At 36.4% G+C, this 26,065-nt stretch overlaps 1 protein-coding gene across 3 annotated transcripts; it reads left to right on the forward strand.

Annotated features, from left to right (window-relative positions):
* The first annotated feature begins 416 nt into the window (after window positions 1–416).
* NOP58 (NOP58 ribonucleoprotein) lies at window positions 417–24,461 on the forward strand. Of its 3 annotated transcripts, XM_010860988.1 has the most exons (16): window positions 422–681; window positions 5,064–5,140; window positions 7,136–7,188; window positions 7,384–7,504; window positions 11,157–11,278; window positions 12,605–12,741; window positions 14,441–14,505; window positions 15,328–15,462; window positions 16,499–16,644; window positions 17,222–17,348; window positions 18,897–19,060; window positions 19,919–20,053; window positions 20,508–20,569; window positions 21,344–21,477; window positions 23,388–23,554; window positions 23,957–24,460. In XM_010860988.1, the coding sequence occupies exons 5-16, from the start codon at window positions 11,171–11,173 to the stop codon at window positions 24,005–24,007; spliced, it is 1,431 nt and encodes a 476-aa protein (XP_010859290.1). In that variant the 5' UTR covers window positions 422–681; window positions 5,064–5,140; window positions 7,136–7,188; window positions 7,384–7,504; window positions 11,157–11,170; the 3' UTR covers window positions 24,008–24,460. The 3 variants fall into 3 exon arrangements, with proteins under 3 accessions (XP_010859288.1, XP_010859290.1, XP_010859289.1); XM_010860986.1 differs by lacking the exon at window positions 7,384–7,504 and having other exon boundaries at window positions 417–681; XM_010860987.1 differs by lacking the exons at window positions 7,136–7,188; window positions 7,384–7,504 and having other exon boundaries at window positions 439–681; window positions 23,957–24,461.
* The last annotated feature ends 1,604 nt before the right edge of the window (window positions 24,462–26,065 follow it).

Here is a 26,065-nt window from a genome sequence, read left to right on the forward strand (position 1 = left end):
TTTCGCTTTCAGAGTTCCCTGAGCATAACAGTGTAAATGGAGAAGGCAATGGCACCCCACTCCAGTACTCTTGTCTGGAAAATCCCATGGACGGAGGAGCCTAGTAGGCTGCAGTCCATGGGGTCGCGAAGAATCGGACACGACTGGGCGGCTTCAGTTTCACTTTTCACTTTCATGCATTGGAGAAGCAAATGGCAACCCACTCCAGTGTTCTTGCTTGGAGAATCCCAGGGACGGGGGAGCCTGGTGGGCTGCCGTCTATGGGGTCGCACAGAGACGGACACGACTGAAGCGACTTGGCAGCAGCTAAAGCTCGTTTTATTCGGAAGAAATCTCGCGGTTTTTTTGTGAGTCTCTGTGGCGGGAACATACCGGAAGTCAGGGCGCTCTAAGTGGTACGTCATCTGGCGGAAGTGAGGTCATGTCCCAGAGGCCTTAGCGAGGAACTCTCCCGTTCGGGCGTTCTGCTTGTAGTGTGGTGTGGAACGTTTAGGCAACGTGGTTTGCTTCTTTGCGGGAAGGCTGGTCTTTGGCCGGCCACGGCCTTACGGGCCTTTGGGGACCATAGATTTGGTCTTTTTTTCACTGGTAGGAGAGCTCGCGGCGAGCCGCGCAGCGCCCTGACCCGTCCTCACCATGCTGGTGCTGTTCGAAACGTCCGTCGGCTACGCCATCTTTAAGGTCGGTGGGAGATTGAGCTCTTGGAGGGGGAAGGCGGATGTTGGGCAGCAGATGAGAGGGAAAGCTGTAGGAGAGGACGACAGTGTTCAGGATTGCGTGGATGTCTTTTCTCTCCCCCTGCTCTGAAAGAAAGGGGAAAACTTTGGGCCTGGGAGGCGCATGTTTCAGTGAACACGTGGCCGCGCTGTTGGTGGCGTCGGGTTCGGTAAAAGGTTTTGGCCCAGTTAGGCGAGCAAGATCCGTGTTAGAATTTTACCGGTTATGATTCCTAGTTTAGATTTTGTTCTGAGAGTTTTGAGGAATGATTGGAAGGTTTTAACAGAGAAAGGACCTCATCTAAACTTTGTTAATTAAGTTTCTTTACGCAGAATAGGAGGTAGAACTGACAGGATTGGCTGACGGATTTTAAAGTATGCGAGATTTGCGTTTAAAAAGTTGGGTGTGTGGAGGTAGGGAAGGAAAGAAAAGTTTTAGGGATTTGGGAGCTGGGAGAGGGGAGGATAATAGAATTCCAGTTTGGGCTATGTGAAGCTTTCGCTGTCTGTTAAACTTGGAAATAACAATGGTCCTTTCAAGTTTGAAGCCCAGAGAAGAAATCTGAGCTGGAGGTAACCAATTTGAGTTCGCTGTTTTAATAAGGAAGGTTAACTTTCAGTTCATCAGCAAGGAAATAATTGAACAGTGGGACGTGCATATAGTACAATGCTGTTGAGATGTTAGGAAGAATGAGGTAAATCAGGTGTCACCCACGTGCCTGGCACTCGAGCTCTAGGAATATAGCAAAGGAAAAAAAATGTTCATATGTACGGACAAGGCAAAAGAAGTGCTAGATAAAATATGTGGTATGATTCTAGTTATGAATTTTAAAACTGTGTGGTGTGGGTGCAGAGAGTCTGGAAGGATACATACCAAAATACTTGGGGACGTTTTTCGTTTTATTTTTCCAAGATTCTTTTGACATTTGAAAATATACTTCTGTTTGCATGTTAAAGTAAATGTTTGTTATTTTTAAGAAAACCAATAAGATAATTAACCCAAAGCTGATTTTGCTTATTTTTCCTCTCATTATTGTTGTCTGAGATGGTAATATTAGCAATTTTAAGAGACTAAAGTGCCTTAGAGCCTGTCAACAGCTCTATTAAGCTTTTCCCCAGCTTCCTGCAGTCTTTTCTAAATTCTTAGAGATCTGCACGTGCCCCCAAATTTTCTTAGCCAACATAGTCTATTGTATTTTGAGTCAGTGTCTGTGGATGAATTTCATCTAAATTGATGTTAATGTGTACTGTCGTGATCTGGATGCTAAGAGGGGAGGGTAACTTTGCACTGTTAGTAGTTGCCTCTAATGGTGGGGCAGAATCGGCTTAGCAATTGAGTGGTTTCTAGATCTGGGTCATAAAGTGTAAAGTCATATGATGAATTGTTGATTTCTGTTAATAAAGAGAACTCTCCATAAAACTAAGTCTTGAGTATTCCATTGCAGTTTTTAATGTTTATGTGCAAGTTTTTTTGTTCAGAATTGTTAAAAAAGTTTTTCTATAATGTAACCCAATATTAGAAATAACTAAAGGCTTGAATATATTGAAATATGCTTCATTTATAAATATTCAGTATTAGTAGCAGTTATTGATTCTGAATAAAATAGACTTCCAGAATATTCTGGATAAGTGATGGTTGCACAATTTTGTGAAAATTCCTAGAAAGTAAATTGTACACCTTAAAGGGGTGAATCTTACTGTATATGAAATATCTGTGTGTAAATATGCAATACAAAGTTGTTAGCTCCCTTTCCTATGATCTTTCAAAATGTTGGAGTATAAAATTATTAATATATTGGTTGCCTAAAATTCATCCTTGAATGAGAATCCTTTAAGAACATTTTTTCAGACTTTTGTTTTTTAAGGAATACATTTTATCCATATATACACAGTGGTTCAAAAAGAATTTAAAACTTTAAAACATTGTTACTCCTTAATGAAGTTATATATAAATGCAGAGACAATACCTAAAAGAATTATTATTTGTAGATCATTGCAAAAACTCAAGCCTTGTTCCTTATGTCTCGTGGCACGCAGAAGACTCAGCATTCTTAAGCCTTACTATCCCAATCCTTCACTATCCCAGATCTTTCCTGGCTGTGCTTCCCAGTGTGGTAGCCAGTAGTTGCATACAGCTGTGTGGGTGCGTGCATATTTAGTCGCTTCAGTCATGTCCAACTCTCTGCGACCCTGTGGACCATGGCCTGCCAGGCTCCTCTGTCCATGGGATTCTCCAGGCAAGAATACTGGAGTGGGTTGCCATTTCCTTCTTCGATTCAGCTACATAGCACTTGAAATGTGACTGGTAGAGCTGGGGAGATGGAATTTTTAATTCTGATTCATCAGTCACATTGTACAGTGCTGCTGTGTAGCATAGTGTGGTGTGTTCCTTTATTTTTTGAGAGCTCAAAGTTTTTCTTACGTGAATACCAAAGTTCCTATACAACATGATTACTAAGCAATATATTTTTCCAGCTTTATTGACTATAATTACATACTGTGTAACTCACTTTTGTAAATGTAAATAAGTACATATAGTGCTTTTTATAGTAAAATAATTAACAGTATAACAGCAGTGCTAAAGATTTTAGTGGTAACAATAGCTAAGCTATTCATTCCATCTTAATTCAAAATGATAAACTCTAAATGAATTTTGCATACTAATATTTCAGATTTCCTTGTCTGAAAATGAAGGATTAAAAGTTTGAGACAGTTGTATAACAGAAAATGTAGCCTTATTTTATTTTTGTTCAGACTTCATGTTTGTTTCAATATGTTGCCCACAAATGGGAACATAACTGTAACCAAGGTTTTGTTTGAAGACCTTTCAGTGGTCATGATTTCATTGCATTTCCTTTGGTGCTTTAACTTAGTGAATACTGATAATATCTCTTAAATATGTCAGTTTTTTTATCCAAATATTATTTTCAAATATACTTGCTTTTCAACTAGAAAAAAGGTGAGTTTTACTCATGAGTCATATCCCCTATTTGGTGGTACATATCCTCTCAGCAATCATTGGCCTTTGGGTATGGTTGATCACATTCTGAGTGAACTATTTTCGAAAAACCACAATTATTCTGTGAATTATTTCAAAAAAATAACTTTAATTACAAGTTTCAGTGCTTTCTTGAGATTTGATAAAATGTCTTTGGGTTCTAAAGTTTTCATGACAAAAATAGAACAGTTCATAGCTCGTTATTTTTTAATATGAAAGTGTGGTTTGCATTTACTACTTCATTACTCTGATTCCTGTTTTTCCAGTTCTGTAAATATATTTGATTTGGCTCTGTTGGGGGTTAAATTTAAACAATGCAAATCCTTAAAACCATCTTGCCACTCTGACAGAAAATTTCTTGATGTTTTATCATTAAATATGTATAAGGCTATAACTGGGAAATAAGTCTTACTCTATAAATGTTCTGTGATATTAAGGATTTGATGAAATGTAGTTTAGCAGTAAAGCATAATTTTTCATTGATCAGCTAACTTTCTATAAAACAACACATGCAAAATATATATATATTTATAATACTGTATTTCACCAAATATAATATGCCATTATTTTACACTGCTGATTAATCTGACCTGCTATCAGTTGTAAGACATCCCAGTTTCGAGGTGTTATATAAATATGGGGGAACTGCATTTTAGGACTGATACTACCTTAGCTTATATTTGAACAGTTGACTTCTCACCTACTATTGGTGAGGAAGATAACTTACATTCATTCTTGATTTAAGTGAAACTGTTAGAAGCTCTTGAAGGCATTTTGACAATACGTCTGTCAACATGCATTTCTTATATGATCGTTTAACTCCACTTTCAGTAATTTGTCCTATAGAAATACATGTATACGTCTACAAATACATAAAGGGTATGTATAAACATCATTTATAAATGATGTTATATTCATACAGTGCAATTCTTGTTAAAACCTAGAATTACGTCCATGATATGTTAAGTGTATAGCATGATTCCCGAAAGTACATGTTAATAAAATGTAGCATAAACAGTCAAAAAGTCTTGAGGAATATATACCTAAATGTTAATGACTATGTTTCATAGGTAAAAGTGCCCCTTTTCCCCCTTCCCATGTTAAAATTTCTTACGTCAGAATGTGTCTTAGAACTAATAGTATCTAAGTTTTAGAGAAATCCTTAGTAATTTCATATTAGGGAGATCATAGCAATAAATAACAAATCTTCTGTAGAGAGTAGGCAAATTTTTTATTTTTTTTGATTTGTGAATATGATAGGCTTTGTGAAGGGGTCGAGGGGCTCTCTAAAAATAGAAAGTTTTTAACAAATATCCAACTCAATTTAAATTCCATCCATTTATTTGCAGGTTTTAAATGAAAAGAAGCTTCAAGAAGTTGATAGTTTATGGAAAGAATTTGAAACTCCAGAGAAAGCAAATAAAATGTAAGTCTTCATGAAACTAAGAACTTAACAGTTAACATTTAGAGGTGTTTGTTTTTGTTTTTGCCTTGTTCTGCGAGTTTGTGTGTCCTCCATATTCATATAATATATCCATAACTTTTTGAACTCAGCTTCAGGAGTAACAGTGGTATGAGCCTAATTATTAGATTCTTTATCTGGAACATAGGCTGTCTCAATTAATTTGTGTTAATTGCAGATGAGATTGGAAGCACCCGAAAATCACTATTTTGTAAGATGTTTTAAACTGTAAATTGATTGTGAATTAAGTATAAACTTTAAAGTAATAATTGTCAAAAGCGTGGGCTGTGGGAATTTCCTGGTAGTTCAGTGGTTAGGACTCAGCACTCACTGCCAAGGACCCAGGTTCAGTCCCTGGTTGGGGAACTAAGATCCCACAAGCCACAAGATGTGGCCAAAAAGGAAGAAAGCATGGACTGCTAATACATTTAACTTACAGATTCTCTTAGTGATATTCAGATATTTTTGAACTTAGTGTATTTACTCTTCTTGGCTAATATTTCCTAACTCACCCTGAAGTGGTTAAATAACTAGCTAATAAATCCTAGAAAGACAGACTTGTGTTCCCCAAGGTCTCTGGACAAGAAAATAGAGTATGATAACCTTCATACCCAGATTAAGAAATGAGTGGTGGGGGAGAAAGCTGGCTTTTCCTCAAGGTAGAGTCAAGAAGGCAGTTTCACCACCTGTGAATCACCTTGTAAAATAGCCCATTTGGTGAACGTGGTCCTTAGTAAGGACCTAACTAATCTCTTGATTGTGTCCTTGAATGCCAAAGCATATTTGATAATTTATCTGCTAATGCTAATAAAAACTCACTAGAATCGAAGGAAACTATTTAACCTTGCTAAAGAGTATTGAACCCAAAGAGATGTCATACTAAACTATTACAGAAACATGGTATACTGGAAAACTACTTCAGAGTAATGCATATAACATGATTGCATTTTTGTATGTGTTGTACAGCAATATATGTGTTTATGCAAATATAGAGATATGAATAGATGCCACTTCAGATGAGTGAAATTGGTGGTGAGGTGAGGTGGAATAAGGTGAAATAACTGCTTTCTTCTTAAAAATCTTTGTATTGTTAAGTGTGCATTTGAGGTGCCACTAGGATGCTCCCCGACTAGGTAAGGGAACAGTATTGCTGAAGATAATACTGCTTTAGACTCAGTGGAAGACTGGTTTTGGTTTTCCCTTTTAAAGGGCTATATGGTTTAGTTGTTTGAGTAACCCGATTCATTGTTGTCAATGATGTATTCTTGTTGGACCTGAATTTGCATGATCTAACTCAAATATTCGTCACTACCACTGAGACAACAATGGGTTAACAATGTATTTGTTTCGATATAAAACAGTGTTGCCTTGCACGTAAGTGAATAGAGAGGAGGAGGGGAAGTGAGGTTAGCAAAATTTAGATCTAACAGTGAGTTGTTTTTTCATGGCACTTGGACTAGATGGACAAATCAGTGTCATGAGATTCTCAAACTAAGAGGGACCCTTACACCTTTTCTATCCTGTATAGTAAAAGGCATCTGTGTCTAGCTTTAAGCAGCAGAGATTATGTTGAAGCTTCAACATCTTTCCTGTTTAGATACGGTGGCATACTTTTCTGCTGTTCTAAAGGAAAGGAAAGGAAAGTGAAGTTGCTCAGTCGTGTCCGACTCTGCGACCCCGTGGACTGTAGCCTACCAGGCTCCTCTCCAGAGTACTGGAGTGGGTTGCCATTTCCAAAGCCTGTAATACCTGTAATAGTTCCTCTGAATGTTACTAGCCTAGCATTTAGAGAAATTGGTCATTTTATCAAGTGTCTACCTTTGCAGCAATATGCAGTGGCAGGAAAGTTTCTTTTATTGGTGTATGCCTTGGAAGCAGTCCACTACCTCTTCTCCTAAATATATGGCATTTGCAAAATCAGTGTGCCCTCATAACATTTTTTTTTTCCCTTAATTCTAGAGTAAAGCTGAAACATTTTGAGAAATTTCAGGATACAGCAGAGGCATTGGCAGGTAAAATCAAAGACTAGCGCTTTTGTTTTTTAAATACTGGTAATTTGTTATTAAGAAATTGTTTGCTTTAGTTGCCTAAGTTAATCTTATTCAATGTTGTCAATGATGCATTCTTTTTGAAACTGAATTTAAGTGATCTAACTCAAATTCGTCACTACCACTGAGACAACATTGAGTTAGCTTTTTTTACTATAGGGCTGGTTTTTCCCCTACATGTGATGAGAGGTGAGAAGTGGTTAAGTTGATCTCCCTGTGGAAACCCAACAGCGTAATGCTGAAGCACAATTCAGTAAAAGCTATTCTACAAGGGATCAAGGTAATGTCAAGTCCACGGGTCTCTGATTTTTTAAATTCAGTGGTAAAGTTGAGAATAGCTAGGATTTGGAGTTGAAATAATAAGGCAGCTCTCCAGGTATATACATTTTTAGAGTTCAAAAAAAAACCCCACAATATTATTAAAAGATTTAAGAAAACTAAAGAGGTGGGGGGGCGCATTGTGGGTTTTTGTTTTTAGAAGCATACATAAGAGTTTACCTAAAAGGGCATAATTTTTTTTTATGATTTAGAAGAATGGGTGATGACTGTTGCATCTTTCAACTAGTCCTAGTGATGAGACAGCAGATACAGAGTAGCGTTTACTAAGTAGGCTAGGCAGTAGGCACTTGATTTTCTTTTTGGCTGTGCTGGGTGTTTGTTGCTGCACTGCAGCGAGTAGGGGCTATTCTTTGTTGTGCTTATTTAAGAACAGTCTCTAGGGCACATGGGCTTCAGTAGTTGTGGTAAAGAGACTTAGATGCCGTCGGCACGTAGGATCTTCCCAGACCGGGTATCGAACCTTTGTCCCTTGCATTTGGCAGGAGGATTCTTCACCACTGAACCACCAAGGAAGCCCAGCACTTGGTTTTCTAATGTTCTTTTAATGCTGGGGAAAACAGGAAGATTGAATATAAAACTTATCATGAATTTTTCAGTTGCTTGAATTCTGTACTCAAGTCAGCTAACTACTTGGTGGTATATTTTGAAAATGAAGGATCATAAGGAAGAATATGGCTAACAGTTGAGCCCTAAAATTCATTTGACTGATCCAAATAATTTTTGTTCACCCCACAAGACAAGGGTAATTCCCTTATATAGTGAAAATTAGGAGTCTAATTAAATAATGTTGGCATATCAATGGACTACCCCAACCTTGGCAGAGGGGTAAGCGGAAGGAGGAGTCAACAGTAGGGCCAATTTTTAAAATAGTTCTAGGACTGCATAGATCAATTCATTAAAGCCTCATAGAGCCATAGAGCATAAATATGGTCATTTTGGCCTGGGGAAAAATTTAAAAATGTAAATTAAAAAAAATTTTTTTAAGACAGTTCTCTTCATCACAGTTTTAAAAATAAGTATGGGTAGAATTTTGGTAGTGTCCCAAGTGAAATTGTGTTAGCTATTATTCAACTCTGGGGAGCATTATTCGTATAGACTGATTTGAATAACTCCTCCTGGAGTTGTAAAGGGCTGTAGCTCTGATCTCAAGTGCCCTTGGTAAGAGGGAGCACCGCACAATTGTGGGATCTTAGTTCCCCAACCAGGGATTGAGAGGTTATCTCATACTGACTCATTTGAGAAGAACCTGATGCTGGGAAAGACTGAGGGCAGGAGGAAAAGGGGACGACAGAGGATGAGATGGCTGGGTGACATCACCAAATCAATGGACACGGGTTTGGGTAGACTCCTGCATGTTGGTGATGGATAGAGAGGTCTGGTGTGCTGCGCTTCATGGGGTCGCAAAGAGTCGAACATGACTGAGTGACTGAACTGAACTCATACTGAGCTTTTGGTATTCCTTAAAATAATGTTAATAAATGGAGAAAATGTCATGCTAGATGAGAATTTAAAATCAGTCCCATACTCTCTCAGTCTACATTCCATGAGGGTAAAGGCTGTGTTGTTCACTGTCAAATCCCTAGCACATAAATATTTTTGGGTAAATGAATGAAAGTAGTGAGCTCCGCCAGGAATCTGGTCTTAGAAACTTAAAATGACTTTTCCCATCTATTTTTACCAGAAAGTTGAACTTGATCACCTTATTATTAGAACAATCCTTCCTGGGAATTAACTTTCCACTCCTTGTTAAAAGGCAGTTTTGATATTACAGAACTGAAACTGAGTGATTGTAGGTGTCAGGGTATACATTTAAAACTTGTAGCCTAAGGATGAGTCTGGGGTGTGATGTCAGTTTTATATTGGTCTCAGAAGCTAAAATGTGCTATTTGCATGGCAAGGTTTATTTTTAGTCTTGGTCACACTTTGAAGTTCCATGTCTTACAAACAGCCACAGTAAAATTTGGGGCCAGCCTAAATTTGGATGAAGGGAAAGATGCTGAGCGATGCTGAAGAGTGCCTAATAGAGAAAGGGAAAGATTCAGCTTCCCCTTATCCCTGTCACCATCTTTGTATACCATCTACATATACCATATACCATCTACATATTATGAAGAGTGATTAACAGGGTTTGTGATACAGGGAAGATAAATAATCGTGAATGTTAGAATAGGATCTAGAGTAGAAATTTTTTACTTTTAAGAAATCTTAAAGGAGAGCACTAGGTTAGGTTAAAGTGTGAAAGTAAATGATAGGGAAGATTGAGGGCTAGAGGGAGGACATTGAATAAAAATTTTTAATTATAAAAGATTAAACACTTGTAAGGAAAGATTTCAGTTATTAGAGAAATGTAAATTAGAAAGGGGTCAGTGTTTCACAATATGTAAATTGTTAGAACTCAACAGAAGTAGTTTGAATCTTGGCTTATTTGTAAAGACCTCTTTGTGAGGTGTGTGTGACAGCTAGATCCCTTTTGTCCTCGCCTTTCATCTTCCAGATACCAGATGAAATGGATTTGAAATTCAAATGAATGGAAATTTGGTCAGGAGGAAAGAACAAGTACCTGGCTGATTAAGCACAAACTGCCTGACCTTTTAGAAATTGTGACAGACTTTCTGTCAGTCATACTTTAAATTTGGCCAAAACCCAGACAGATACCAGAAGATATGTGGGTCCAGAGAATCTCAGTACAGGTCTAAGAAAGGAGGATGAGAGTTAAAAGTAGCACATTTAGAGCTTGCCAAAAATGAAAACAGTCTCCAAATCAAATTGGCTGCCCTCAGTAGTAATTCCCCAATCACTGGACATTGATTAGTAGTAGAGGCCTGTTGGCACATTTGGATCAAGGATTGGCAAAGATAAGACCTCCACTCAGGCATGCTTACAATGTGGCAGAACCTTCAAAATGAATAAATTCCTTTTTACCAGTCGTGACAGGATTTTTATGATATTTCACAATCCAGAACATCAGATCAATTGATGCACAGTGGCATGCTGCTGCTGCTGCTGCTAAGTCACCTCAATTGTGTCCGACTCTGTGCGACCCCATAGATGGCAGCCCACCATGCTCCCCCGTCCCTGGGATTCTCAAGGCAAGAACACTGGAGTGGGTTACCATTTCCTTCTCCAGTGCATGAAAGTGAAAGGTGAAAGTGAAGTTGCTCAGCTGTGTCAGACTCTTAGCAACTCCATGGACTGTAGCCCACCAGGCTCCTCCATCCATGGGATTTTCCAGGCAAGAGTACTGGAGTGGGGTGCCATTGCCTTCTCCAATAGTGACATAGGGGAGTGAATCTATTTGCTATTACAGAACAGATTGTTTCTAACGTATAATTCTGAGCTCACAGGGATTGAGTGATGTACAGGGAAGGAATGCTGGATCTGGTTTAACTCCTGGTTCTCAGTGCAAATGAGGGTGGGAAGATCCGATGAGATGGTGAAGTTTGTAATGTTTATCATTTCATTTCAGAAGTAATGTTAAATTCAGCTTTTGAAGTATGTTGTCTTTTTGGCTTTATTTATAAAATATTTAAATAAGATCATGAACTTTGAAGATAAAGTTTTGAGTTAGCTCTTTTGTTTTTCTTCCTAACAAGCATTCACAGCTCTAATGGAAGGCAAAATCAATAAGCAATTGAAGAAAGTTCTGAAGAAAATAGTTAAAGAAGCCCATGAACCCTTGGCTGTGGCTGATGCTAAACTAGGAGGGGTTATAAAGGTAAAGTTACAGTTTTCTTTAGCCTTCTAATCAGAGCTGACCTTTGTAATGAGTGAAAAAGCCTGGCCTTTGTGATGAATTGTGTTTTGTAATTTCTCAGGATTGAATTCTTGATTCCCACCCCCCCCATACTATGTAATAATTGGTTTTCAATGTGGTTGTTAAAACTAAGGATATATAAGTAATACCTCAGATAAAACACTCTATATATCCTGCCATATTTTTGTTTAGGGACTTTTTTCCTTTCAATACAAATGGAATCATATCTTTTTTAGTGTATATGTTTATTAGAACACTTTACTGGAGGTAGAGTTGCTAAAAATTAAACATAAAGTAAGAATGGAAAGAAAGAGTGGATAGGTAGGCCCCAAAACATGAAAAGCAGGACAGTTTAGAAGCCAGTTGTGATGGTTTGATTTTCAGTAGTTACAGTAGGTCTTACAGTGCAAGCACATGAACATACCTCTCATTCTTTTTTCTTATTTTAATTGAAGTATAGTTGATTTATAGTCCCCTCATTCTTGAAGTAAGGATTAATTCCTTGTAGGTATTTGAAGGTAGCAAACTGGTGACAAGATTTGAGGGTTTTTTTATTTTTTTAAGGTAGAATTGTGAACTTAGTATTTGTTTAGGTAGGTGATTTCTAATACTGTCACGTAATAAAGTTTCTGTACTATCAATCTCATCTTCATATTTTTCTGTTAAAAACATAAAGCTTTAGCATAAAAAACATACACATAGAAAGGCATATAGGAGGGCACATTGCTGCCTAGTGGGATTATGAGTATCTTTTTCTCCTTTTCAGTTTCTCCATTTGAAAAACTTAAACTGAATATCTCCTGTGTAAATACTAAATATTTGTTTCTTTTAAATGTGATGTAGCATTTACAATTTTGCATGCCTGTCGTTTGCATTTGATGAAATACAACTGTAGATTTGTATGGAGTTAGCAAATACCCTACAAAGTGAAAAAAATGAAGGCTTGCAAGACAGATTCATTCTGTTTGTATGAGGTATATAAAGATTTATGTGTATTTGTACTTACATACATTAGTGCATATTTTGAAAGTACCTCAGGGACCCTGACTGTAGGGAAAGGACCTGAGACCCAGATCTATTTATTGCTTTTGATTCATGTACACAGGCTGCCTTTCTAGAAGCTTATGCCAGTTTTGACCTCCACCAACAGTATGTTCAAGTGGTCTTCCCACATACATACCCAAAACTGCTTTTATGAAACTGAGAAATGTATATGTTTAAATCAATGCTATTTTAATATTTAGGAGAAGTTTTCTGTATTTAATACAGATGTTCTTGTTCATATAGGAAAAACTGAATCTCAGTTGTATCCACAGTCCTGTTGTTAATGAACTTATGAGAGGAATCCGTTCACAGATGGATGGATTAATCCCTGGGGTAGAACCACGTGAAATGACAGCTATGTGTCTTGGGTTGGCACACAGGTGAGATTTACTGGAAGATAGTCATCTTATTTTTACTTAATAATTATATAGCATGTTACAAATACTAATGTAATCCTCAAGAATCTAAAGAGGAACGTAGTTATAGCATCCTCATTTAACAGATGAGGAAATTGATGTATAAAGTCATAATAGCTGGTAAGTGATGAAGCCATTATTTCAACCCAGGCAGTTTGGCTTCATTGTCTGGGCTCTAAACCTCGTGATGGCGCACTCTACCTCTCCAGCATTAGATGCTGCGATTCTTGGGCTTCCCGCTGCCGGCGCGCCCCCCACCTCCCCATTTTACATCTTCTAAATCATTTGCTACTCCATCTACTTGGCATCTCCCTGAACTTTCTCATCTGCTAATGATCTTTCTCTTCTGCTTTGTGTGTGTTTGTTGTTTTACTCTGACTTTTATTCAGATTTTTCTTGAGGCAAAGAGAAACATGTTAACCTATCATGTTTAACAAGAGGTCATTAGAACAGGCATTTCTGTGATATATGTCTTCCTGAAAAACATGGCATTCAGTGAAATTTCACTACAGTACTAGGGTTTGTGAAATAAAAAGATTGTGGGTAAAAGACTCAAATCCTATGTAACTTTGTAACCCTAAAGAAATGTTAACAGTTAAAAAGACATGTTGGAACTTCCCTCCACGTTTCACTGCACAGGGGATAGGTTTGATTCCTGGTCAAGAAAGTAAATTCCCACATGCTGCCAAAAGAGAAAAACAAAGTTTATATTAAAGACAATATATATGACAAGTTTATATTAAAGAAATACTAACGAGACTTTCTTGGTGGTCCTGTGGCTAAGACTGTGCTCCCAATGCAGGGGCCTTGGTTTGATCCCAGGTGAGAGAACTAGATCCTGCATGCCACAACTAAGACCTAGAGCAGCCAAATAAAAATACTTAAAAAAAAGAGAAATACTACATAAACAAAGGCCTTTGCCTTTGAATAAATAAAATATGAGCATAGATTAATGAAAGGATTAAAGTGAGTTTTATAAATGAGCAAAATGCGCAAGAGTCAGGAAAAACTTTTTAATAAACATTCCTAAGAGAGAACAAATAGCTAAATTGAGTTAGGATCCAAATTAAGATTAATTGGCCTTGTGTACAGTAGTCGCTCTCATCTGAGGCAGTCAGATATCCCTCAGAAGATAGGTGGCAAGTTGGGCTGAGGCTGGGGATGTTGTTTGCACATCAGACAGTGCCCAGAATAGCCCCCACAACAAGTAATTAGGCCTCTGTTAATAGTGCCAGGATTAAGAAAACCCATATGTACGATATTATTGTTCCGTGGCTTTCTTCTCTTTGGATGTTTATGAAGAGAAGAAACTGCTGTAGTTTTCTCACTGGTGGCGTAAAACATTAAGAATGCTGCACAAATTGTGTCATATGAACCGGTATGACTTGGACTACATGATATTATCCTATTTGTCATCATAAATGAATTTGTGTTACAGAAACGTCGGTTGTAACGAGACAGATGTGTTGTTTTCTTTCTAAATGTGCTTTGGGATCTTGAATGTTATATTCTTGTTTAGCTGATTTTTCCCATGTAGAAAAAATAATGTAGCTCCAGGAGAGGGGTTTGGGTAAAAGTTTTTTTGTTTTTTTTTTAAGATGTTAATTAAATGCTTTTCTTAGATGCTGTTTTAGTAATTTATATTGTTCTCCCTTCTCCCCAGCTTGTCCCGATACAGATTGAAATTTAGTGCTGATAAAGTGGACACCATGATTGTTCAGGCAATTTGTGAGTATAGGACATGTGAGGTCTAACCTGTCTCTTCGTTGTGGTTTTTTCCTCTTATTAAAATTGTATCTTTTATGATTGTTGAGGAAGAAAAAGACCAGCTAGAAGTTTAGTAAGTAAATTGGGAAATGCAGAATAGAAAATGGGAAAACTAATTATAGTTTGACTACTTGGGGATAATAGGAATTACGCTACACTATTAATGTAAGCTGATTGACTAATATTTTTCCATGAAAAATGATAAAACCTTAAGATATGGGTGTGGGGTATTTTTTGCTTTATATATGTAATAAATCATTCAGTGATTTTTGGACATCAAAGTCTCAACAGTTTCCAATTTTAAACATTTCTTTAAATAGCAATTGTATTTCCAGGTGTGTATGCCCCCAAAACTGAAAGGAGTTACTCAGTTACTTATGCAGCTATGTTCATAGCATCGTGATTCAGCTAAAGGTAGAAACAGTCCAGATACCTATTAACAGACGAAGGGATAAACAAAGTGGTATATGCATACAATGGAATATTATTTATCCTTACAAGTTCTAATACATGGTACAGCATAGATGAATTTTGAAAACACTGTGCTAGGTAAAATAGACTACTTGCAAGAAGACAAATATTGTGTGATTCCCCTTATGAGGTACTTAGAATAGGCAAATTCATAGAGGGAATAAAAGAGATCAGCAGAGGCTGGAGTGGTGAAAATGACTAAATTATTTCATGGGTGCAGAGTTTCTGTTTGGGATGATGGGCTATTTCGTCACAAGTTTTTTAAAAACCCTTTTAAGTTCTTGTTTTCTTTTTCATTTTAATCTACTGCAGCCCTGTTAGATGACTTAGATAAAGAACTAAACAACTACATTATGCGGTGTAGAGAATGGTATGGCTGGCATTTCCCTGAGTTAGGAAAAATTATTTCGGATAATTTGACATACTGCAAGTGTTTACAGAAAGTTGGTGAGTAACTTTATCCTTTAAGGTATTGAAAATAGTGATTTATTTAAATCCTAAAACATGAGTTACTGGTTTTTTAATTCTCTTCCCAGAGTTTTTAGTCTTGTATGTTTGAGGAGTATATCCATATTAACATCTGCTAGATTTCAAAAACAAAATTTGATTTCAGTGGCCTGCACAGTAGAGGACATAGTTCTCTAATTTGGTTTTTCTTGGGCTTCTTTTTAAAAAAAAATTTTGGAGTATAGGTGGCTCAGTGGTAAAGAATCTTGTCTGCCAGTGCAAGAAACACAGGAGACCTGGTTTGAATCCCTGGGCAAGGAAGATACCCTGGAGGAGGAAATGGCAACCCACTCTAGTATTCTTGCTTGGAAAATTCCATGGACAGAGGAGCCTGGCAGGCTACAGTCCATAGGGTCACAAAGGATGTGACTAAGCACACACACTCATTGTGTTACTTTTTACTGTACAGCACAGTGAATCAGTTATATATATATATATATATATATCCACTCTTTAGACTTTTTCCATGTAGGTCATTCCAGAGTATTAAGTAGTTTCCTGTGCTATGTAGCAGGTTCTTATCAGTTATCTGTTTTATATATCATAGTGTGTATATGTCGATCCCAATTTATCTGCTCCCCACTCCCCTCAACTGGCTTCTTACGGTGAATGTGTCTCACTGAAGTTGCCATTAATAAGGACAACTGTGGGACTGGGAAATTTCCTGAAATACATTAATAGTGATTAATTCTAAAAATAGTATTGCTATCTATACTGTTAATATTAAATTGTATACTATTACTATAATAATAATACTAGTAGAGGAACCTTAGGACTGTTCATAAAATGAATTACTTTAATCTCTAAAATCAAGCCCTTACATGTGTAAAGTTACTTGGTCAAACTTGTTTGCTTTTTGTTTTGTTCAGGCATCCCTTTCATTGGCTTATCTCTACTTTTTCTTTTGACTCTTTGGTGGATTTTATGTAATTTACTGAAGAGTGATTCTCCCTCATCCTCTGCAAACATTCCATAGGCGACAGAAAGAATTATGCCTCAGCTCAACTTTCTGAATTATTGCCAGAGGAGGTTGAAGCAGAAGTGAAAGCGGCTGCAGAGATATCTATGGGAACCGAAGTTTCTGAAGAAGATATTTGCAATATTCTGCACCTTTGCACTCAGGTACACTATGCACATAGGGAAACTCGTGGTGGTGGTACCAGCTCTGTAATTTCTGATGGCAGTGATGATTTTTAAATGTATTGTTCACCTGATAAATAAATATGAAGGTGTTCAGTCACTACCTCATCTGATGCCGTCTTGACTTATATACTTGCAGGGAGAAATATATCCTAAAATGAGGTTAAAGGAGTACTGTCTAGTTGATTTCTATTCTTAGCAGTATCTGAATGTTTATAGCCTGTAATTTTTACCCCTCATTTGAAGATAGCTATATGACAATCACAGAGGATGACACAAATGTCTAGCCTTTCAAGTTTTTTTTTTTTTTTTTAAACAAATGTTGATTAACATTTTTAAGCAGTGTATTAGGTTTACATATATTGTCTAATTTTTAAATATTAAAATTTCACAACAGCCTTTTTATAGAAAACTGAGGTAAGGAATGGTTAATTTTCCTGGGATTGTACAACTAACTGCTCTGTGATAATTTGGGGCTCTGATGTTTTAGACATGTGAATTTTATACTGCATTTATTCTTAAACTATTTATGACTTACTCATTTTGTTTCTTAAACTAGGTGATTGAAATCTCTGAATATAGAACCCAGCTTTATGAATATCTGCAAAATCGAATGATGGCCATTGCACCCAATGTTACAGTCATGGTTGGGGAATTAGTTGGAGCACGGCTTATTGCTCATGCAGGTGATGATTTTAATATAATTTGTAAACATGGGTATTGAGAGTTGTTTTCTAGGTAGGATCTTATTTTCTTTTAAACTGGAGTTTAAAGATAAATCTGGGTAATAAGTAGAAGTGAATGGTGTATGTGCGAGGACTAAGGACCAAGTGTTCAATGATGATTTTTATTTGTATGCCTGATTTCCTTTCGGATAGTGAAGGCATCTTTAGTCACTACCTCTTCTGAGACACTTGTGGTCCATTGTCAGAAGTTTGTTTTGGTTAATTAGAGAATTGGATGAATGCAGGAGGATGAAATCAGGTTTACCTCATTTTACTGTGCTTCACAGATAACTCTTTTTTAAATTCATAGTTTGTGTTAGCCCTGTGTAGAACAAGTCCATTGGCATCATTTTTCCAACACGACTTGCTCACTTCATGACTCTGCCGTATTTTGGTGATTCCCACAATATTTCTAACTTTTCCATTCTTAGATTTGTAATGTTGGTCTTTGGTCAGTGATCTTTGATGTTACTACTACAACTTGCTGAAGGTTCAGATGATGTTTAACATGTTTTTAACAGTAAAGCATTTTTAAATTGAGGTATGTACATTGTTTTTCCAGACAGTGCTATTTCATACTAAGTAGAGTACCCGTAACATACAGCTTCAATATGCACTGGGAAACAAAAATTCGTTTACTTCATTTATTGCAACACTTGCTTTATCGTGGTGATCTGGAACGAAATCCACTATATCTCGAGTGTGCCTGTATATACCATTGATAGAGAATTTATTTACATCAAAGTGTTTAAACTAGAGTACTTCTTTTACCTGCATCATTAATCAGAAAAATAGGACATTCACATCTCCTCAGCTTCTAGGTTGCTCATCTGGGCTGGTTTTGTTGTCTACATCTGAAATTTCATAGATGTAGCTAAATGAGTAGCAGGAAGAGATGCAGGGATTAATAGAAATATACGTTTCTTGAATTTTAAACATGTATCTAGTGGTTGAGCAACTATTAATATTGATATTCTCTGACAGAAAATCTGTGCAGCATATCTGGCAAAGCAACAGCTTTTGATGCCTGATTATTGATTGTGTTTATATCTCCTCAGCATGAATTTATCACATCGTTTTACTGAGATGCCTTAATAATGAGTTTTTCATTTACCTATTATTTTAATATTTAAAGGAGTAGAATATTTCATGTCTAAAATAAGTCTCAGAAAAATAAGGGCTATATTGGATGATGTCTGTGAATACATAAACTTTGAACTCTCCCATGGTATGCTACTGAAATGTGAGGTAGTGATACCATCTCTTCAGGCAGATAGATATGATTAAACAGATAAGCTTCAGTTTGCCATAGACATTCATCACAGACCTCTGCTTGTGGTGCTAATGGATAAATCACAAATGCTGAAGTATCAGGAATTTGGGCTAATTCCAAACTATAAAATCCTATATTATATCTGATTTTTGTATACTCTTTGGCTATAATACTTAGACTCTAGGTCTTTTGTATTTGGAAGAACTTTCCTCAAAGTTACTACTTTTATTTTGAAGGTTCTCTTTTGAATTTGGCCAAACATGCAGCTTCTACAGTTCAGATTCTTGGAGCAGAAAAGGCACTCTTCAGAGCCCTCAAGTCTAGACGAGATACCCCTAAGTATGGTCTCATTTATCATGCTTCACTTGTAGGCCAGACGAGCCCCAAACACAAAGGAAAGGTGAGTTACAATTTTCCTGGCGCAGACCTTTTTTTCCTCCAAATGATTTTGATCTTATTCTATAGTGGTCAATAAATCTTTGTTGTTTCTTTTTCATCAAATAGAGAATTGTGAATTCTTTAAACTCTAGTGTACACTGAAAGAAAAGGTTAGAAGATAAAGTGTTTGCTGTTTTAGTACTTTTCCAGACTCCCATTCATTGGTGGGCGGGGGTAGGGTGTGGCCCATCAGAAGTTTTCTGTGTGGCAGGAAATCAATTTAACATCAACATTCATGACCCGTTTTAAAATGATGTCACATACACTGTGCTAAACACTGGATAGGCCTTTGGTGGATGCTTTTAATAGCCCTATAAGTTGTTAGTGTCTGTTTTACAGAGGAGGAATCTGACGCTTAAAAGTACTTTCAAGCTTTTATACATACCTAGTTTAACAGAAATTTTATAAAATTTAGAGTAGAGTGATGAAAGAAATAAAATGAAAATTCAGTAAAATGAAATGTTATTTAGCTTAAAAGGGGGCAATACTTAACTGTGGATGACCTCATAATGTAGGTCTAATATCACATAGTAAAAACGAAAAGATGGGAAAATGGCTTGAGCTAGTTTTAGACATGAACTACTGGCAAGATCTTTTCAGTTAGCCATCACATGGTGGCAGAGGTTCTAATAGGAGGTGAACGGCTTAAATATGGTTTACAATAAATAGATTTGTAATTTCCTGACTTTTAAAAAATCCTAGAGTGACTCGTAAAGTCAATGATTGAGCTGTAGCGTTTTCATGAATAAACTGAGTGATTTTTTTTACATCTCAACTTGGAGTATAGTTTGAATGTATCTGACTTCAAGTTCTTTGTTAGATTTCTCGGATGCTGGCAGCCAAGACTGTTTTGGCTATCCGGTATGATGCTTTTGGTGAGGATTCCAGTTCTGCAATGGGAGTTGAGAACAGAGCGAAACTAGAAGCCAGGTTGAGAACGTTGGAAGATAGAGGGGTAAGAATCATGTTCTGCACATTGTAGAAATGTTACCTATCAAAAATTAATAAACTGTAGCTTATGTACATTTTCATTTTACCTGCTAGTCAGTTTTACTTTATGATACATTTTATTATGTCTAATATTAATACATTCTATTTCTGCTTACTGTTAAAAGAGTTTCCCTAGTATGTGACTGTGGTCTAGTGGTTAATTAAGATTGACCTGCCAGTGCAGGGGACGTGGATTTGATCCCTGGTCCGGGACAATCCACATGCCGTGAGATAAATCTCATGGCAGAGCCACAACAAAAGAAGCCACTGCAATGAGTAGCCCACACTGCAGCTGGACAGTAGCCTATATGTAGCAACAAAGACCCAGAGCAGCCAAAAAAATAAATTATTGACATACTAATGTATATATTATAAAGAGATTATCCCTTATAAAACATTAATAATTTTTCTTTTCTTAGATAAGGAAAATAAGTGGGACAGGAAAAGCGTTAGCAAAAGCAGAAAAATATGAACATAAAAGGTAAGTTGAGTGCATTTGGGGGAAGCATGTATGAATAATTTTTGCTTAAAAAGAGTCAGAAGACAAAAGTCTAAAAGCAGCTAAGAAGCATAAGTATTCAGACCTCACTATGAAATTATAAAAAAAGATATTTGTTGGGAGAAGTGTTTTTGTTCTTATTTAAAATGTTCAATACTGATGAAGTAGGTGGTGGTGATGCAAATAGAACATGGGTAACAATTTGAAAACTGTGTCAAGAGCCTTAATTATTTCTTTCTACCTTGTTAGAACAAAAGCAGGTATCTTGGTTTTAGGGAATCTTTATCTATATGGATCCCTTCTTATTCCTCTGCCTCTTGTAATCTTGTGACTGGAGTGTTATTCTGTATTAAACTTGATTCAGGGCTTTTTTTTTGTTTTCAGTGAATTGCCCAGTGTCCTAAAACTTGACTTGGTTCAGTTTTTACTTTCTAGTATAATCATTTGGTTTAAAGAGATTTCTTACATTTTTCTTTTTTAATTGAATATTTCTTCTGTGCTATAGTTACTACATTGATTACTAAATCAGAATTCATTTAGTTCACTTCTCGTGAAATGTGACTGACCTCCCTAGAAAATAGGTAGACATCTCTTTACCTTTTGGAGACTTAACTTACATAAACTTCCCTGAAGTCACTAAAATGAAAGTGTGGTATGCTCATGTATTACCTAATGACCGTTTCCTTTAAATCTCTTTAGAATTAATTTGATTATAAGCATTTGTAAAGATTTTCTAAGATTCTGTGGCTCTTTCAGTGAAGTGAAGACTTACGATCCTTCTGGTGACTCCACATTACCAACCTATTCTAAAAAACGCAAGATTGAACAAGTAGACAAAGAGGATGAAGTTATTGAAAAGAAGGCCAAAAAGGCCAAGGTTAAAATTAAAGGTTAGTTTGAATTTTGTTAATGTCATTTCTATTCCTGTTGCATAAGAAGTACAGAATTCTGTATGACTCAGGGAACTCAAACTGGGCTCTGTAACAACCTAGAGGGGCAGGACGTGGGAGGGGTATATGCACACTTACGGCTAGTTCATGTTGATGTGTGGCAGAAATCAAACCAATATTGTAAAGCAATTATCCTTCGATTAAAAATATATAAAGAAAAATGGGGAAAGTGCATACCATAGAACTTGATTATGAAACCACCATATTGGAAGCTAATTCTAATAACCATCTTCTCTAGGGAGTTAGAATATTGTTAAATTTATCATATATCATAAGAGAAATGGGAAAAGCATCTCTGTGAATATATAGGATTATATTAAGTGTATCAAAACTTTAATTTCTAACGTGAACTATTTTGAGAGCTTAACAGAGAAGAAAACAAGGTATGTGGTTTCTAAATTAGTAGCTGAAATATTTTTGTTGAGCATAGAATTGATGCAGCAGTACTTCATTATTTGTGTTACATGAAAAGAACTAGAGTAATAACTGGATAGCCTACCATCAGAATAATAGTTAATAAGTGCTCCCCAGTGAACTAGGCTCACTTAAGTTGATAAGTAAATTCCCCCATTTATTAGCTGCACTTGTGTTGAGTGCTTAGCATTAAAGCAATTACCAATTTAACTTTTAGTTTCTAAATAGCTTAGGGGTCAAAAAGCACTATCAGCAAATGTGGACTTCTGCTCTGCACTGAGTGAAGAAAACATAAGCAAGTTATTTAACTCCTATGTTTCATTTTCCTTACTCAACAAAAAGAACTGTAAGCCCATTAGTAGATTTGAATCTTGACTTGTAATATTCATTAAGCGTTTCAAACTTAACCTTCCTGGATCATTGCCACTCCCAATCCATTTCTACATGATATTCTCTGTTTTATAAATGGGAATCCTGGTTGCTTTGTCCTTTAACATTGACTTGTGTTATAACCCAAGTGTATTCTGGTAGCACATCCTCTTAATTCTACTTGGAAAGTATTTCTAGCACCTAACCATTTATCATACCCATCACTGCCATTCTTAGCTGCAGTGGCACTCCCGTTGCCTTCTCATCTAATTCTGTTCCTTTGGTCGCTCTGCTCCAGCCACACTAGCTGCCTTGCTATTCCATGAACCTGCCAACTTCCCTTCTCTCCTAAAAGAATCTTAGTATTTGGTCTTCTCTTAATGTGGGATATTTTCCCTCAATATAGATGAATCATTCACTTCCTTTTTTAGGTATTTGCCTAGCTACCCTGTATAAAATGTCCATAGGAATTGCCTTCATTTGTGCTCCTTTCTTTGTTTGCTTTTATCCGTTAGACTGTTTACTACATAAAATATTTTATGGTGTACCTTTTTTCTCTTTTTTGGTCTATTTCCTAGTAAAATAAAGGGTTTGTAAGGGCAAGAATTTTTGTCTGTGCTATTCCTTGCTGTATCTCCAGTTGTCTAGAACAAGCCCTAGCATATAGTAGGTACTAAATAACTGCTTGGTCAGTGAATTTCTAATGATAGCTACCCATTATGAGTCCTTATTTTAATGTGCTAAGCATTTATGCTAAGCATTTTGCATAAATTTTCATGTGTTAAATCATCAAACCCTAGAAACAGTCAAAGGAGATAGACATTACTAAATTTTAAAAAGAATGAGGAGGTTGGGTGTACAGAGGTATTAAATTGCTTACTATCATTTATTGTTAGTACTACTATACTAGGTAAATATTTGAAGGACATTTACCGCTATAAAATTATATGTAACAAACATTGGAGAGTTGACTACAATGTTGGGAAAAAACATTCTCAGAGGGGTTTGAAGGGAGAGGAGCCTGATACTGATACAATGTTAATTGTAGTATTTTTATACTTGTTCAGTTGAAGAAGAAGTAGTAGAAGATGTAGAAGACACAGAAGAAGAAGGAGTACAAGTTGTAGAAGAACAGGAAACATCTGTGAAGAAGAAGAAGAAAAAGGACAAGAAGAAACACGTTAAGGAAGAACCACTTTCTGAAGAAGAGCCATGCACCAGCACAGCAGTTGCTGTATGTTTGTTTTTAATTATTAGTATTTTATTGACATGGGCAGAGTTTCCATATTTTATTCTACTCTGTGTGTTAGAAATGAACAGGTAGTTTTTTAAAAACTGTTTTTAAAAGTGGTTTCATTAAAGAGAAACAATTAAAAAACTCACTATTGTGTTTGGAACCCCCATGTTATAAAAAGCCGCTTCCCAAACCTAGAATCTTGTTACAAAATGGGTTTGGTCTGAAATGGAAGAGAATATCATTTGCTACAAATCACGGAGGTGATTTTTGGATTTTAGTCTTTCTTCCAGGCTTGTTTTCAAGGGAAATAAAATAGACTGCTTTTTATAAAGAAAAGTTATTTTTAGTCACTTGTACATTTCCAGCTCTTTCAAAAGCCTTCTTGTTTATTATTTTCAGAGTCCAGAGAAAAAGAAGAAAAAGAAAAAAAAGAAAGTCAATGAGGACTAATGGAAAGACCCATTCTTTCAAAGAGTTCATAATTGAATCACCTGGATACATCATGCTTATGATTCAGTCAGAAATATACCCAAGATACTCTGTAAAATAATTGATGGGAGGTTGGATGAGAAAGAAAGATTAATCATTAATAGCATTTCATACCTATTTGTGTCTTGACATACTTCAACTATGTTAATTTTATTATGTCATCATTTCTTAGGATATTTGTTATACAAATAAAAATATTTTCTTTGTATTTTGACAGTTCTGTGATTTCTCTACTTTAGGTCGAGAATTTGGGGCTCTTTATGTTATGTAGCATTTGATAATTAGTATTTTGATAATTATACCTGAAAAGTGAGAGTTGTGAACCATTAATCTGAAATTTAGCCTTTCGGAAGGCGATAATTAGATGGACCAGTTTAAGAATCCCACTTAATGTGTTTCTCTTGCCTTTTTGGACCCTCTTCTATTTTTCTCCTACCTTTCTGTTTTTGTCATATAAGTAAAGCTATCTTTTGTGTTCAAAGCTTTAAAATTAGGTGAACAAACTTTCCTTCTGTCTCTTTAGGAAGAAAAAAACTGTCCCTAACTTAGTTTGCATTTCTAGAATGTGGAAGAAAATCATTATTAATCTAGACCCTGATTTGTTTTTAAAGTAATCTAAAGTGATGTTTTAAAAAGACAATACAAAATGATTTTATAGTGAAGAACGAGGGTGTATAAAGGAAAAACAAGAGGAGAAAAAATAAAATGTCAGTAGGAGTGAAGTATAAACCAGGACATAGAACACCAAAGATGCTGCTACTACTGAGCCCACGTGCTGCAACCACTGAAGACCTTGCGCCTAGAGCCCGTGCGCCACGAGAGAAGCGACTGCACTGAGAAGACAGTGTACTGCAACTGGAAGAAGCCCACACACAGCATCAAAGACCCAGCACAACCAAAAAAGAGAAATCTTTGTTTCACAAGACAATATTTAATAAGTGAGTGTCAGCCTTATAGTCATGACAGCTACAAGTTTCATGGGCTTTTGTTTTGCATCTTTGTGTATGTCAGAAGCACGGTGCTAATAAGTAGCCCAGTTTTATAAAAGGGTTCAACATTGAAGAAGCTATATTGATGGTAAGCTTTTGATTTCAAGTGGAAATCAAAACATTGAGCAAGTCAGTAGCTCTTTAGTTCCTCATTTGCAAATCAGAGGTAATGGTCAACGTTACTCCTAACAGTGGTTTGTAGGAAATGAAATTATATAAATTTTCAGAGATGAAAATGAGTTTCTCATATAGATATTTTAATTGAAATAAATGCTACATGAAGTACATGTAGCCATTTCTAGAAAATTTTGCCTTGTGGAGAATATTGCCATTTTATGTCACACCACAGTACTCCAGACACATACATAACAGACGTGTTTTTAATGAATTTTGGTGAAGGGTTTGTCAATCAACAAGAGTTACATTGTAAGTCCAGAAAGGCTATGTCTGAAACGACAGACCTTAAGAATACTAGTTAATAACCTTCTGGTCGTTTTGAGTGGTCTCCCAACAGGCCTAGGGAAAACCTAGATGAATCACAGCTATGTCCTAACTGTTTAATATACTAACCAAGTGAATTTCCTGGCAGTGCAGTGGTTAGGGCTCAGGTTCAATCTTTGATCAGTTAACAGATTCTACAAGCCACTCACTATGACCAAAAAGAAGAAAAATCTTGGATACTTAGGCTGAAATCAAAAGCTCAGATGAATTGTATGTACCTAAATTTGATTGCTGGGAGGGATTGGGGGCAGGAGGAAAAGGGGACAACAGAGAATGAGATGACTGGATGGGATCACTGACTCTATGGACGTGAGTCTGAGTGAACTCCAGGAGTTGGTGATGGACAGGGAGGCCTGGCGTGCTGCAATTCATGGGGTCGCAAAGAGTCGGACACGACTGAGATACTGAACTGAACTGAAGTTTGATTAGCAAATCTAAAGAACTTTGATCAGAGCACGTAAAATATTCCATGCTTTAAAACTTTTGATTCTCCATTGTACTCCACCCATTTCCATTCAGAAATGCAAAT

Source organism: Bison bison, unplaced genomic scaffold (assembly GCF_000754665.1).
Source record: "Bison bison bison isolate TAMUID 2011002044 unplaced genomic scaffold, Bison_UMD1.0 scf7180017864471, whole genome shotgun sequence".
NCBI classification, from domain to species: domain Eukaryota; kingdom Metazoa; phylum Chordata; class Mammalia; order Artiodactyla; family Bovidae; genus Bison; species Bison bison.

Coding starts and splice junctions, on each gene's coding strand:
- NOP58 (XM_010860986.1), top strand. CDS start 637: ATGCTGGTGCTGTTCGAAACGTCCGTCGGCTACGCCATCTTTAAG. Junction 7,189..11,156: donor TACAGCAGAGGCATTGGCAG/GTAAAATCAAAG, acceptor CTTCCTAACAAG/CATTCACAGCTCTAATGGAA. Junction 20,570..21,343: donor GAAAAATATGAACATAAAAG/GTAAGTTGAGTG, acceptor TGGCTCTTTCAG/TGAAGTGAAGACTTACGATC.